The following is a 15910-nucleotide window of genomic DNA, read 5'->3' as shown; positions in this document are numbered from 1 at the left end:
TGAATAGGCCATTTTAAAATCAAACCAGAAAAATCTCTTCCACAAAAGCACTTCTAAATGCAACGACTCTAAGAGTCACCCTAGGCCAAGGACAGCACATCATTAAAACCTGCATTATCCATGCAACCCTTTCACGTGTTCTTTGAGGGAGGGATATTCGTATAAGAAATTTAGGCCGCCCAACCAAGCTTCCATGCCACCCCTTCCCAAGAGCTAAAACAAGTTACTGTAGAAACAAAAAACAGCCAAATCACGACCCTCCCCCCTGGGCTGGCAACTCCCTTCTCACCACCTCTCTTCACGTGGAGGAGGAGGAAGCCCCTCGCCCGGACAGCAGGGTCCCGCCCCCGACCGACTGACACGAGGCTGGGCGCGTTCAGACACACGAGCCCCGCCGACCTACGCGCCTGAAGCCGAACTGCTCCGACGCCCTCCGCCCCTCCCTCATTTTGAATCCCCTCCCTCTTAACGGCCACGTACAGTATCTGTATCTCCACACGCGCAAACACGCACGTATAGACACGCCCTCTCACGCGCGTTCCCTTCTGCGCGGACACGCAGGCGCGGCTCTTTTGAAAGGCTTCTCAAGCAGCCAGACCTCAAGACCTCTTCTTCCCTCCCTCTTTCCAACGTCTCCTCCCGCCTTTTCAATAATATTTTTTTTAAAGCAAGCAAACAAACACAGCCCATCCCTTAGCGAATCACCGACACCAGGCCCGAGAGAGGAGGGCGGGAAAGGAGGGCCGCTCCCACCCTTCGTTGGCCGGCTCCCAGCGGGAATCGCCTCACGGTCGGCTGCTCCACGCGACCCCCTGGCCGGCCTGAGGAGAAAGGGAGGGAACTGGCCTGGGGTCATACCGGTCAGTGTGTATGTGGACTGGCCTGGGGTCTTCGAGTGAAGGGCAGGACGCAATATAATAACAATTAATAATAATACTGTAATAAGGAAAAGTTTGAAGCAGGTGAAGCACAGTAACTTGACAAACGCGACGAGAACTGCAGCTGTGCTGCAAAAGTAAACGAGTTCTCAGTATTCCATCGCCACCTGTGAAGCATTCTTTCCCTCAAATAATTCTGGACAATGTAGTTTGTTAAGGGTTGCTGGGAATTGTAACTGAGGTGTAAACTACAGTGCCCAGAATTTTGCAAGGGATGTTTTGCATGTGCTTCAAAGGTAGGATGAGGCTGTGCAGACCAAGAGGCAGAGCTACAGAGAGACACCAGCTCTATTCTCAGGGGTTGGGGCGGGGTCACAAGGTGTAACCCCTACCCCCATGGGTAGGCAAACTAAGGCCCCGGGGGCCGGATCTGGCCCAATCGCCTTCTCAATCCGGCCCACGGACAGTCCAGGAATCGGCTTGTTTTTACATGAATAGAATGCTTTTACATGAATAGGTATCTGATGAAGTGTGCATGCACACGAAAGCTCACACCAAAATTAAAACTTAGTTGGTCTTTAAGGTGCTACTGAAGGAATTTTTTTATTTTATGAATAGAATGTGTCCTTTTATTTAAAATGCATCTTTGGGTTATTTGTGGGGCATAGGGATTTGTTCATCCCCCCCAAAAAAATATATAGTCCGGCCCCCCACAGTGGATCGGCCCCCTGCTGAAAAAGTTTGTTGACCCCGCTTGACCCCAAGTGTACCAATTCATCTTTCTGACATAGCAACGGACCTGTTAATGTGTGCGCTGTTAACGCTTTGTGTGCTGCGGTGTGGGAGCTTGTGTGGCAGGCATGGCATTGTGCGGCTCACAAGTGAGACCTTTGTATTTTGTTTAAAACATTCATTTTGACTAGGTGCAATATTTGTAGCCATGCCTTCACCTCAGTATTGCGCTCTGCTCAGTGCTCAGTGCCAACTGATTTGCTGTTTAAATTGCTTAGTCACCGCCACCTGTAAGACTAGAACCAAGGCCTCTTTACTTTATCTAAACTGCTTACACAAGGGAATTTTAAAAAGCGAGTCACTTGTGCTTACTTAGCAGAGTGGCACACATTTCTAATTACAACGGAATTCAAGGAGGGGGAAAAAAATAACACAAGGTTACCTCCTGCAGTCCCATTCATTTTCTTCTGCACGCACCATGATGATTACCGTACGGTATTACTAAGCCAGTGCTAATTTCTAAAGCTTGAAGAGTAAACAAAAAGCAGGAAGAAGTACAAAAGCCTTCAGCAATGTGCAGTGTTGTCCATACTGGTATGTCATGGTGCAAGTGGGGAGGCTCAGGCGGTGATCCTTAGAATAATCATTGAGGTCTTAGCCATGTGCCTAGTCTCATCAGTGAAATATTTTTATTTATTTAAATTATTTATAACTCTTTTTGCACACAATCTGAGAGCAAGAAGCATTATAATACAAAGGAGCACTGTTTCGTGTAAATACAACATAATTACATCACCCAAGTCAAAGGTTTGAATGAACATATCATGGTTTTATGTTTTTATCGAAACAAAATAAAAAAAATTCCTTCCAGTAGCACCTTAGAGACCAACTATGTTTGTGGGCATGCACACTTCTTCAGATACCAAATACCAGATACCAGATATCTGAAGAAGTGTGCATGCACACAAAAGCTCATGCCAATAACAAACTTAGTTGGTCTCTAAGGTGCTACTGGAAGGAATTTTTTTAATTTTGTTTTGACTACGGCAGACCAACATGGCTACCTACCTGCAACTAGAATTATGTTTTTATGTTGTTGTAAACTGCTGTGATATATTTTTATGGTATTTTATTTATTTATTTCATAAAATCTACACTGTACAATGTTTGGTTGTGGGAAGCCTCAATAAGGTTTTCAAAAATATAAAACAAGAAAAGCAAGGGGAAAAAATTCGACCCTATTTCAAAACATACAAAAATTAAAACAGTAACGCATATTAAAATTACTTCAATCTTCTAAGCATCTGGGTAAGCATGTCTAGGCAAGAATGTTTTTAGCAGGCATCAGAAAGATTAAAGTGAAGGCACCTGCTTGATCTCAATAGGCAGGAAGTTCCACAGTTCCGGTGCTGCCACACTAAATGATCGAATGTGGAACGGGTATTATGTGGCACCTGTATAGTGCCGCTTCTGCCAATCAAAACAGTTGAGTGGGCACGTGTGGGGTAAGGCGATCTCGTAGGTAAACTGGTCCCAAGTTGTTAAGGGCTTTACATGCTTTACCTTGAACCTGGCCTGGTAGCATATCAGCAACCCGTGCAGGTCCATGAGCACAGGTGTATGTGCTGATGAGGCCTCACTCCTGTCGGCAAGCGTGCTGCAGCATTCTGCATTAACGGCAGTTTCCAGATCCAGCACGAGAGAAGCCTCACAGAGAGCACATTGCTGTAATCCAGTCTTGAAGCAATCAGCAAATGTACAGTTGTACTATTGTGGCAAGGCTTTCCCAGTCCAGGAATAGCCATAGCTGTTGAACCAGCCACAGTTGGTAAAAGGCACTTCTAGCCACTTCTAGCTACCTGAGCCTCCAGTGACAGAGCAGGATCCAGAAGTACTCCCAATCTGCAAATCTATCTCTCTCTCTCTCTCTCTCTCTCTCTCTCTCTCTCTCTCTCACACACACACACACACACACACACACACACACACACATATATATATATATATATATATATATATATATATATATATATATGGCATTGGAAGACCATCAATGCTGGTGCTACTCGTATCTGAGAGGGTAGGGCATTCTAGAGTTGAGGTATCACAACTGAGAAATGTTGGACACTATTTTCTCTCCACGTGGTTTACTATCAGTTCCTCTCTAGGCATTCTTGAAACCAGGGGACTAGCTATACAGTATTCCTGACATGAGATCTGGGACCCGTAATTTGTATCAGCAACAACGACTACACTGCTACTGGTATTGTGATCTTCAGCAACCCTTTCCAACCTGGTTTTCTCTGGCTGTTTTGGACAATAACTTCCATCAGCCCCTGTTAGGAGGTGCTGGCTGACCAGAGTGGTCCCCCCCCCAAAAAAAACACCTGGAGACACTTGGGTTAGTGGTCCCCTATTCATACTGTTCTAACACTGCTTCTTGTCCCAAAAAATCTGAAAAATTGATATTTTTTCAAATGGTAATGTGCTTGCACCTCCAGTTCACCCCATCACTGCTTGGGCCCTCTGTGGGTTCTGCCTTTCCAACTCCACATTGCTTGTACTGAAGGAGAGTTGAAAACATATATAAAATACATGATTTCATAATGGATCAGATTCAAGGCTGTGGAAGCATATTTGGCAGTTTAGGTCTTGTTTTGAGAGACCCACCTCTTTTGTTTAATCTACACTGTTGTGTTTTGAACTGTTTTACTGTTGTTGTTTTTAAAAAATGATACTACTGTATTGCCATTGTCATAACTCACCCTGGGACCTTATGGTGAAGGGCAGGTAAAAAAAGTCTTTTACATAAATAAATACTGTATACCACAATGCATTGATATTAATGTGCAGCAGGATCCTCTCATTTTAGTCACAGCATATGATGACACAACCACCCTGCTCAAATTTGTGACTGATTTCACTGTCCAATAGCTCCAGTGGCGCAAATAAACATCCTCCTCCTCCTGGGCAATGGCTTCCCCCTCTCTCTGGCCCTCCTTTTTGGACAGGATAAATGGCCAGGCAGCACAAACTCCCACATCCTCAGTGAAGAGTTGTTTTTCCTTAGCACAGTCTCCCTAAATGAGGGCAGAAAAGAAGCCACAGAGCTCTTCTAGGGAGCACCGCGGGAGAAGCAGAGAGCAGGCCATTCAAGATGGCAGGAAGAAGGACAAAGTGGAACACAGCCGGAAGACTAGCAAAGAGAAGCAGCAGGAGTTCAGCAAAAGGAAGAGGGAAAGGGAGACCCAGAGCAGCCTTCAGGCAGACAACCAAGTCCACACTTCCACAGTAGTGGATGTGGATGATGTTGTGCCATTTGAGGAGGAAATGGAGGCCCTGCTTGAAAGTGAGAAGCAGGAGGAAGGTAAGGGGGCAAGTAGTTAAGGGGCAATGCAAGAGCACGGGGGGGGGGCTCAGAAGGGCTCCGGGACAACCCTGCTGAGCTTTTCTTACTATGCCAGAGTTTGAATCTACTGTGTCCTGCTACTCGGGCCCAAATAATAGTCTGAAGAAGACTGCGGCTGCATAAGGTGGCCACTTACGTTTTGCCAAAAAAAGGTAGGAAATGCATCACCAAAAAGGGGGCACAAATATGCACAAAGTGTGAATATAACAATGGCATATAGATGTGCATTTAGAAATAACTGCCATAATTTAAATTTGGTTCATCTCTCCTTAGTGGGGGAGACTAGATCAGGTAACAATTGTTGGTGGGGAACTTCAGGGCTTGCTCACCTTTCTAATGGTGCTTTAACTTCAAAACCAGCCCTGGAGCTGGCCCACTTGCACATACAGAGCACCTTCAAATAGAGGGCTATCCTCTCACAAGCCTTCTGTAAAGTAGGATACGTGACCATAGTACCAACAACAGTGGCCTCCATCATCTTATTGTGTCTCCCCAGTAAGATTAAAGGAAATACTGTACCCTGTTCCATCACCTGCTCTTTATCTGTTCCCCTGTAGGTACAAAGTCTCCAGGCCTGGGCATTTGTGAGTGGCTTCTTGTCATCCTTTCCCTCCTCCTCCTCATAGTCACGTTCCCCATTTCCATCTGGTTCTGCATGAAGGTAAGTCATTGGGGCTGTTGCATGTGCAGGAACTATAATTTTGCAGTGTTCAGAGTTCACATACAGGCCCAGATAGAAGACCAAGCATCTCTCACTCACACACACTGCTATGTGTACGATTCAATGCAAATGAGGTCTTACAGAGGTGCTGTGTAGGTAAACAGGTAGTTCCAAATTGATGTGAGTGAAGCATCCATATATAGACCTCAGATAACACTAAACACTAATTCTTCCAGCAATTGCAATCTGAATACCAAAGTCTTCACAAAGCCAAGAGTTCTGCTTGCTCACAGTAGTCTCCCTCATCTATTTTATCATGTTCTAAATTACTCATATTGTGAATAAAAGTAATACTGCCCACTTGTCTTCTTTCACGTCAAGGTGCATTTCAAGTAGAGTAATTACTGCTACTCTGAGGCAGAGATAATGATAATTAATTTTGTTTCTGTTTCATTTATATGCCCAAGATCTGCTAGAATTGTTCTCATTTGTAATCGTTTCTCCTTTCAGATGTAGTAGCTATTCTACACCACCTTACATAAACAGGGTACTTTGGAATAATCTTTAACAGGTAGGCTGAGAGAGCTTACCTTAGAAATAATGCTACTAAATAATGCTTATTCAGCTTTTTTTCTACATTTTCCTTCTGAGTTTAAAAAAAGTGAAGAGAATAAAAGAAGCTAGCAGAATTCCTGAAGACAAAAGGATGGGGCCTCTGTACCTTTAATAGCTGTGCAGAAGGGATTTTTGCAAGGTGGAGTTTGTCGTTCAGGAGGAGCACAATTAATTGTACTTGCTACGATTCCCCTTTCTGTACAACTCTAAAAAGATACAAAAGCCCCGTTTTCTTTTGCAGTTGGTCATGCAACTTACAAACATTCCTTGTGGTGGCTTAAATTGCGGGGAAGAAGATAGCATGTAGGTGTGTAGACTGTAGCAAACACTCCCACAATCAGACATGAGGCATAACAATGTTTGGTTCCCTCCATTGCTGGCCCCTTCAGACAGCCAACTCCTCACAAGGGCCAGAGCCTCTGTGCATGGTGTTTTTAAGAAACTGAAGCCAGAAACAGAGCAAGTGAATCTCTCTTAATCCTCAGTCACAAACACTGGTGCTCAGTTGGAGGCCCCATGCTACACCGATCCATACCCTACATTGAAAGCATGTGCCTTCCCCCCAAAAAATCCTGGGGAAAGTAGTTTGTTAAGGATGCTAGGAATTGCATTGCACTTCCCAGGATTCTTGGGGGAAAGTCATGCACTTGAAATGTGCTTGAAATGCATGGTGGCTGTGAAACTGAATATGATTCTTCCCACTCAACAAAGGCCCGTCATCACTTTACATTTGCTGCAGCAGGCGGCACCAGGCATTTCGGGTCCCGTGGGCTTTTAGAGCAGAGGGTTCCGCACGGTACGTAGTTCCGCTTTATCTTACAGATTCCCACCATCCATTTTTCCATGACAGATTGTACGGGAGTATGAAAGAGCCATTTTGTTTCGATTTGGACGCCTTCTTTGCGGAAGGCCCAGAGGGCCCGGTAAGTATAGAACTATCAGCCTTTCAGGAAGCCTCAGGTTATGTACCTGCTGGGGAAGTTCTGGGGAGCAAAATACCTTCCTCCAAATTGCTCTGCTTAGCCCTTGGAAGTCTTTCCAGGCAATGCCTCTTCCTAATCTGCACCTTCTGACACCAGGCTGTGCCCTTCAGTAGCTGTGCGCTGGGTCCTTGAGCTGCAGCTGGCCTGCTTGGAGACATTTGAACTACATTTCAGTGAGGCAAAGGTCAGACTCCTACCGGTACCTGCTGCTCTGCCCACCTTTGCCCATTAGGAAATGCAGCCCTCAGGCTGGAAAAGGTTCCCTGCCCCCATTACATCCCATTGCACATAGTGGCCTGCATGCGGATCGCACTATTGGTACTCAAGAAGCTGAACTTAACATTTAGATGGACCCTCCCCATGGCTTAGGTGAGAAACAATTGCCTGTGTAGTTTTGTACAGGAAGGCACAGGTGAGGAGGGCACGGTTTAGGGATAGTGCTTGGAGGAAGAGACCAGGCAGGACAGACAATGCCCAGACACTAGTGTGAGCCCTTTATGGGGCCCATGAAACCACTAGTTTCTTCAGGGCAAATAACACTCATTATAAGTATAAGAAATAGGATAATCATGACTCAGGATTGTTAGACAGATGAATGAGAAAGAGAATTTTGCTGCATGAGCCAGCACCGCTGGGTCAATTAAACTCAATTAAAGACACAATTGCAAGGAGTTCAAAGTTATCAGCATTTACCCCTGTTGTAAACAAAATCTGCCCTTATTCCCTTATGGGGTATACAAGAGCCCTTATAGAGTCCTTTGTAGGTTCTCCATCAGTAGGAGAAAATAACAGAGGCCAACCAGAGAATATTGAGAAGCAAAGCAGCTAGTAAGCCTGATCTTTATTGAACTGTTGCAACAGGGTGCTCCCCTCCCAGGCAGACTAGGTGACCGCCTAGAGCGCAAAAATGAAGGGGGCGCTGGCCAGCCTGCCTGCCGCCCGCGCCCGCCGGTGCTGCCTGGGGCCGCCTCCACTGCAGCTTCCGGAGAGCGGCCTGGGCGCTCACTCGCTCATCTGGCAGCCCAGCTGCCGCTCTGCTTCCAGGTGCCGCATTTATGAATATTTATTCTATATTTGAGACCTTAGAATTCTTATAACAACACATACCTCTGTTCTACATCTTCAGCTTCCAAAAGAGCACTGCTGCCTAACTAAAAAGGTTGGATTCGCTACCTATTCGGTCCAGGCCTATTACCTTTTGCATTAAGAAATGTGAGTTTTCTTCTGGTTTATTTACACCAGGCGTCCCCAAACTAAGGCCCGGGGGGCGGATGCAGCCTGGGAGGCTCTTTTAGGTGGCGCTCACTGCCACTGCCTGCTCTTAACGGCGCGGTGCAGCCGCCCACTTCTGGGTTGCCGGAGTGTCGGAAATAGCTTGTACACATGTGCAAGTGTCATTTCCTGCACACTTCCAGGCCAGAGGAGGCCCATGCGCATGCACACAAGCTATTTCCAGTGTTCCGGCGACCCGGAAGTGCGCTGGAAATCATGTGTGCGCAAGGCTCCGGCCCGCAGCGCGATCATAGAATCATAGAGTTGGAAGAGACCACAAGGGCCATCCAATCCAACCCCCTGCCAAGCAGGAAACACCATCAAAGCATTCCTGACAGATGGCTGTCAAGCCTCTGCTTAAAGACCTCCAAAGAAGGAGACTCCACCACACTTCTTGGCAGCAAATTCCACTGTCGAACAGCTCTTACTGACAGGAAGTTCTTCCTAATGTTTAGGTGGAATCTTCTTTCTTGTAGTTTGAATCCATTGCTCCGTGTCCGCTTCTCTGGAGCAGCAGAAAACGACCTTTCTCCCTCCTCTATATGGCATCCTTTAATATATTTGAACATGGCTATCATATCACCCCTTAACCTTCTCTTCTCCAGGCTAAACATGCCCAGCTCCCTAAGCCGTTCCTCATTAGGCATCGTTTCCAGGCCTTTGACCATTTTGGTTGCCTGCTGGCGGCACCAGCCCTTGGCAACATGTGTTTGTGGACCCCTGATTTACACCATCCAGCTTGCAACTGCTGCTGTTCTCTTTCTCCTAACAGGATTATTCCTTTTCCTACCATGTTTGGACACCTACCACAAAATAGACCTTCGCCTCAAAACCTTAGAGATCCCTTTCTATGAGGTAAGAGAGATACAGTCTGCCCCTTCAGCTTGTTTGCAGGAGGCAAATGCAGCAGAAGTTTACTTAGATTCACCATTCCAATTAATTAGGAAGCCCCTGGTTCAAATCTCACCTTGGCTATGAACTAACTATATAGTTTTTCGGCAAGCCATTTTGACTCAGCTCCACAAGAATTATACTGATCTACCTAATGGGACAGTTGTTGGATTACTTAACGTAAAGGAAGGCTGTAGATCGGTGACAGAATATCTGCTTTGCATGCAGAACATCCCAGGTTCATTCCCTGACATCTCCAGCGAAGGTTAGGAATCTACACAGTCTGGATTCCTGGAGAGCTGCTGCCAGTTAGTGTAGACAATATTGAGCTAGATCAGGGGTCCCCAAACTAAGGCCCAATTGCCTTCTAAATCCGGCCCGTGGACCGTCCAGGAATCAGCATGTTTTTACATGAGTAGAATGTGTCCTTTTATTTAAAATGCATCTCTGGGTTATTTGTGGGGCAAATGAATTAGTTCATTTCCCCCCCAAAAAAATCTAGTCCAGCTCCCCACAAGGTCTGAGGGACAGTGGACCGGCCCCCTGCTGAAAAAGTTTGCTGATCCCTGAGCTAAATGAACCAATGGTCTGACTCTGCACAAGGCAGTTCCCTTTGCTTTGAGCATTCTAAGGTGCTAAATAGGTGTTAATCATTATTTCTTCAGTTGTTGGAATTGGGTTAGCTCCACTTGATGTTTATTTCTTAATACAGTGGTACCTCGGTTTACGAACTTAATCCATTCTGGAAGTCCGTTCTTAAACCAAAACCGTTCTTAAACCGAGGCGAGCTTTCCCAAATGAGGCTTCCCGTCCCCAGTGCCCTTCCACCGTTCGGATTCCGTTCTTAGACCGAGGTAAAGTTCTCAAACCAAGACACTGTTTCTGGTTTTGCGGAGTTCGTAAACCAAATCGTTCTTAAACCAGACTGTTCTGAAACCAAGGTACCACTGTACCATATTGGCCCAAATATAAGTTGCACCCGAATATAAGCCGCACCTTTAAAATTCGGGGGGGGGGAGGAAAAAAGACAATACCCAAATATAAGCCACTCCTGTGCAGTAAGATCTAGACTCCCTCCATGCAGACTGAAGGTGCAAATAGGTGAATAAACCATATTTCTTAAAGCCACAGCAGTCTCTGCTGCGTCTTCAATTCTCCAAAGGAACACAGACCCTGGGTGAACACAGAGCCTGGGACCCCAGGGGCTCTTGTCACTTCTCGGCAGAGAGAGGGACAGGTTTTGTAACATTCTATTGCAGGGGTCGGCAAGGTTTACCACGCCTGGGCTGGTTCTCTCCAGCAGAGATCCCTCTAGGCCGGATCGCACATGCGAGTATGTGCATCTGCGATTTCCAGCATCTGCGCAGACGCAATTTCTGATGCATGCACAGACGCAATTTCTGGCGCCGTCCCCGCAGTGCGCTGCGCTCGTTTAGTGCAGCATGCCGGGACTTGCCGGTTAAACGACCCCCGTAGGCCACTTGTAGCCCACGGGCCTTAGGTTGCCGACCCCTGTTCTATTGGATGGTCACACAATGCCTTCTGCTTGCCCTAGACCATAACCAAAGACATGGCAAGTCTAGAAATAGATACCATCTGTTACTATCGAATGGAGAATGCCACACTCGTCATGACCACCCTTGCCAACCACTCGAAGGCAATCCAGCTGCTAGTGCCAACCATCGCAAAGCGCTTTCTGGCACAACGGTCGCTCACAGACATCCTGATGGAGAGGAAGAGCATCAGCCAGGAAATAAAGGTGGGTGGGGATGAGGGTTGGCTATAGCTCTGTACAGAGGACATGGTGGGGAGGTCCATCACTTAGAGTGGGAGGCTTGCCCAGTGGCTGCTACAAGCAGAACTGGGAAAATGGTATGGTAGCCAATGAAAGGACACAAGTGAAATGCTTCTGCCTTGCTACTGGGCACCTTCTCCTTCCTGAAAGTGGCTTTATAGTACGTAAACTCAGAACTGCCTTGCAAGATCCACCTAGGGCAGCATTTCCTTTCAAACAACAACAACAGGTAACCACAGACACTATACTGCCTCCAAACAGGCGAACCAGCTTACCGTAGTCTCCTGCACCTTTAAGAACAGTTTGACTTGCAGAAAGTGATGCTTTTAATAGCATGGTGATAAATGTACTATTTTGTGAACTGCACATTGTCTTAGTCTGCTCTGGTTGATAGAGACAATTTTATAAATATAAGATTAACTGCCTGCCTTTTTAGTGGAGTGGCTAGAGAGGCCTTTTTCTCCCTCTCATAGCAGACCTTTAAGTGGCCCAATAAATGATTGGCAGTTAGGTTTGGGGCATACAAGAGATAATAGACTTTGCTCCAGTTTAGGTAACTTTAGAAAGGAATCTGACAAATTAATTATGGATTGACCTATAATCAGCTAGTAGCCAAGACAGAGAAAAGGGAACCTTTTTTGAAAAAGCTGTAATCCTTTTTTGAACAGCTCTGTGCTTACCTAACTCAGGGTAACTTTACACTTGGTTTGCATCAAGGAGAAAGCCATCACTACTAGAGCAGTTCTCACTAGAAATGTTAGGACTCCGCTGGTTTTACATTTCTAAGTTGCTCATCCATCATATAAAGCTGCTGCCAATAAGAAGACACTTTTTTTTGCAGGTGGCTGTGGACGCCATCACCTGTCAGTGGGGGATCAAGGTGGAAAGGACAGAAATGTAGGTATGAAATGTGAGGTCTGCGGAAATAATTAGGTGACAAAATATCAGGAGAGGGGTCTCTGAGACCTTTCACTATTGTTAATGCCGCCCCTATGAGTATAATCAGTTTTTGTTATTTCTCCCCTTGAACAAACCCTGGGCATAGGGGGTCACCCTGGTACAAGCCACCATTTTGTGGGCCTCCTCCTTTATCCTGCTGCTCTCTCTCGCAGGCGCACAGCTAGCTCCTCGCCCACCTGTTTTGACATGGCTGTGGGTGAAAAGGGTTGATTTCAATGACCAGTAATGTAAGAGAAGCTGCTTAGTTCAAAACTGGCAGCTCAGTGCACCAAAAGGTACCCCGTTCCTGCAGTTTTATGGATCTACATATGGCCAGAAAGGCTACAGCTGACCAGCTCTCCATTTGTTTAGAGTCACCTTGGGCTAAACTTTTGAGTCGCTCCCATTTTGCTATGATATCCTCAAGGCAAGGGTGTCTCGAGAGGCGTTCTCCTTGCCAGGTGGCAATTGGCTCCACAGCCCCACCAAGAGTGGGGAAGGGAGGGCTCTGGCCAATTACTCCCATCCCTTCTGGCAGCAAGGCAGCCTTGGATGTCTTCTCACTGATCACAGTGAGGGCAGAATAAGGATTGCCTCCTGTCCTGATCCCAACATGATTGAATCAGTTTGGCGCCACCCAGAAAAGGCAGTTGTGAACCAGATGAATTGCTCTGCCTTCCTGGTCTGTCAGTTTTCCACTGCTCCTGCAATCCTGCTGGGAAAGTGGATCAGGATGAAAAAAGCTGAGGTTTTATTGGGTTGGTGAGAGCCAGAGTCCAGAAACAGTGGGAGGGCAAAGGTCCTGATTCCAGAGCTATGGGAAGTGTTTGTCCATATATGAGCCATGCAGGACATCCTATGGCCATTTAAAACTTCTTCAGGGCATTCCTACCACAATGGCAAATGTCCCCTTTCCTAACAGAACAAATGAGAACGAATCTGACACAGGGATACATCCCACTGCCAATGTAAATGTCGCTAGAGTTGCTAGCAAACTAGTAGGCCCACTCAGGAGTGGCAGTGAGAGAGATATTCAGCCAGTGACTGGCTTGTCAAGCTGGCACCCAGGACAAAGGTCCCATTTGACCTGATAACTAGCTGGCCAGTTGGCCAGCCAACCATGTAGGCATGGTTACAACCAGCACTCATTTCCCCCTGATGTAATACAGAGTTTCCTTCCTGAGCTAAATGGTTGTACTAACCACAGTGGCTTTGTTTCCCCTCCACCATCATCAGCAGTGTGCCTCTGCATACCAGCTGCTGGGAATCACAGGTGAGCAGAGTGCTGCCATGCTCTGATCCTGCTTGCTGTCTTCCCACAGGCCTGTGGTTGGCCCTGTAAGAACAGGGTGCTGGACTAGATAGGTCATTGGTCTGATCCAGCCGCCCGGCTCTTCTTGTGTTCTTAAACAGAAAACCATTTACGTAGTTTCCAGTTTAGGTCTGCAGTCCCAGATTTCATTAACAACTATGTTTATTTCAGTAAAGATGTGCGGTTGCCAACGGAGCTTCAGGAATCACTGGCTGCACAAGCAGAAGCCCAGAGACAAGCCAGAGTGAGGGTAAGGCAATACACTGACCCGGCATGTTTTTATTACTGGAAGCTACGGGCAGGAGGGAGCTATGGGAGGGAGATGCTTTCCTCTCTTCAGGTCTAATAAGACAAGCGTTGGCCATGGTTCTGCCTGCATCTCACAGCACATGGGAGTGAGTCACTGGTCAAAGCTAATTCTGTTGGTTATCCAACTTTCGTTAATCTAAAGCAGGCATCCCTAAACTCGGCCCTCCAGATGTTTTGGGACTACAACTCCCACCATCCCTAGCTAACAGGACCAGTGGTCAGGGATAATGGGAATTGTAGCCCCAAAACATCTGGAGGGCCGAGTTTGGGGGTGACTGATCTAAAGTGAGAGCCATTCTTGTTTGCATTAGTTAATTTATAGGTAAAGGTACAGGGACGCCTTCATTTCCTTTGACTGGAAACCTAAGAGATGGAGGAGGTACAACATGAAGGCTGTTTCGCAGCTGCACTGGAAAATGGAAGGTCCAGACTGTTTCAAGTCTACGCAGCACAAGATTGAAATAAATTTCTTCCACACTAACCCTGCATGCTTTCCTTTGGGCTATCGGAAACAAAATGAAAATGGGGGATGAAGCGATAAGTGGCACCCAGCAAAATATCACCACATGTAACACACTTCAAAACATCCAATATAAAGTCAGGTAATATGTGACTTTATATTGACTTTTCTTCCCTTAATGGATTATCCATAGATTGGGAAAATCCAAATCCATTGACAGGGGAGTATGGGCTGCCACTTGAATAAGATATTGTCTGGATGCTGTCCCTTATAAGCCAGTTGTTCCCCTGTGGTAGGAATTAATTACAAGTTTCTTTTCATTATCCCCACCACTGCTGCGGCCATTTTATTGTTTTTTTATAGGAAAACAGTGCTGTTTTATTAAAAACGAAAAAAATGCAAGGAAATAAGTCACTTATCCCTGCCCTCCTCAGACCAGGAACAAATGTTGACTAATAAGAGGAAATTACCTCAAGAAGAAACTAACGCCCAGAACCTGCAAATAATAAGTATCTAATTAACACTGGAGGGCTTTTACTCAGTTGAACTTGCTTCTGAGGAAACATTAGAGGTGGTTTTTGGCCCTGAGGGTGTGAGCATTCAATGTAGCACCATTTTAAGTGCTGTGCAGAACCTGTTTTCGTTTCACTTCCAGCTGACTAGTAGCGTTGCTTCTACAACACTGAAGGGCACCATTATGGAAGGAACCATGGGCAGTACTGTACTCAACAAAGTTTTACTCAGGGTATTGAGATTAATGAACACATCAAAGTTAGTCCCATTACTTTCAATGGGTCTACTCTGAGTAAAACTTCGTTGCATCCTGACCCAAAGGAAGATCTTCTAAATACCTTGTTTTTCTAGGTCATAGCTGCTGAAGGAGAAAAGGCTGCTTCCGAATCTCTGAAGGTGGCAGCTGAGGTGCTTTCCCACACGCCAGCCGCCCTCCAGCTCCGCTACCTTCACATGTTGCAAAACCTGTCTGCAGAGAAGCCGTCCACCTTTATTCTTCCTTTCCCCCTTGACCTAATGAATCCTTCATCAGTAGACAACCTGAAATCCACAGGCTGCAAGCGCTCTTCAGATATCGCCAGCAACCCAGAAGCTCCAAAGGCGAAGGATTCCCCCATGTTGTAGGACTAAAGTAGGAAAACTCAGGCACCAGGTGCAGCATCTAGGCCTCTCTGTCTAGCTCCTCAGGCCATAACCCATTGCCTAGTCCACAATTCGTACCCGCCTGCTTTGCACCCTCCTGAAGTGCTTTTGCCTGGCTGAAATGTGCCCTTGAACTCACCTGGATGGAGGATAAGAGAGGGGATATTAGTCTGTGTAGGAACTGCCTTCTGGATAAAGGTAAAAATTGTAGCTGTTGCTCTGCCCACGTTTGCCCTGGGCCCCATTCACTACTGGAATGTGGCCCCTTGGAAGTTGCTTATGAGGCAATGCGGCCCTTGGTCTGAAAACATTTTGCCACTCCACTACAGGAATTCAGCAGAAGAATAGGCATAATCTGCATTTCAAACTGTAGCTGATGTAGTCATAGTTGATCCTATATTGGGCCTCCTGTAATTAAATCTGCTTAAACTTTTAAACTTTTAAACTCCTGAACTAAGTGGTCACCAGCTGGGCTACATATTATGAGGGTGGCTGCTTT

The 15910-nt window shown here is 46.3% G+C and overlaps 2 protein-coding genes across 9 annotated transcripts in view; one reads left to right on the top strand and one right to left on the bottom strand.

Moving 5' to 3' along the window:
- Positions 1 to 778, bottom strand: part of TDRD5 (tudor domain containing 5) — a 40581-nt gene extending 39803 nt beyond the window's left edge. For 2 of the 8 annotated variants that reach the window (XM_088673695.1, XM_088673700.1), the window contains exon 1: positions 290 to 474. The gene's annotated coding sequence lies outside the window, so the exon portion shown is untranslated. Of the gene's footprint in view, positions 1 to 289 lie in introns of all 8 variants that reach the window. The other 6 variants (XM_088673702.1, XM_088673698.1, XM_088673697.1 and 3 more) reach the window with 6 other exon arrangements.
- A 3914-nt stretch (positions 779 to 4692) lies between these two features.
- Positions 4693 to 15514, top strand: NPHS2 (NPHS2 stomatin family member, podocin). Its single transcript, XM_035123237.3, has 8 exons — positions 4693 to 4977; positions 5577 to 5680; positions 7146 to 7218; positions 9323 to 9405; positions 10997 to 11200; positions 12078 to 12133; positions 13659 to 13737; positions 15121 to 15514. Exons 1-8 carry the CDS (start codon positions 4695 to 4697, stop codon positions 15391 to 15393), a joined length of 1155 nt encoding a protein of 384 aa, XP_034979128.2. The 5' UTR covers positions 4693 to 4694; the 3' UTR covers positions 15394 to 15514.
- The last annotated feature ends 396 nt before the right edge of the window (positions 15515 to 15910 follow it).

Source organism: Zootoca vivipara, chromosome 7 (genome assembly GCF_965207765.1).
Source record: "Zootoca vivipara chromosome 7, rZooViv2.hap1.1, whole genome shotgun sequence".
NCBI classification, from domain to species: domain Eukaryota; kingdom Metazoa; phylum Chordata; class Lepidosauria; order Squamata; family Lacertidae; genus Zootoca; species Zootoca vivipara.
This window is presented reverse-complemented; position numbering and strand designations above follow the sequence as displayed.

Bases quoted from the DNA above. Each gene is read 5' to 3' on its own strand.
- NPHS2 (XM_035123237.3), top strand. From the start codon at position 4,695: ATGAGGGCAGAAAAGAAGCCACAGAGCTCTTCTAGGGAGCACCGCGGG. The intron at 12,134-13,658 runs GTAGGTATGAAA...TGTTTATTTCAG, and splicing joins AAGGTGGAAAGGACAGAAAT to TAAAGATGTGCGGTTGCCAA. The intron at 13,738-15,120 runs GTAAGGCAATAC...TTGTTTTTCTAG, and splicing joins AGAGACAAGCCAGAGTGAGG to GTCATAGCTGCTGAAGGAGA.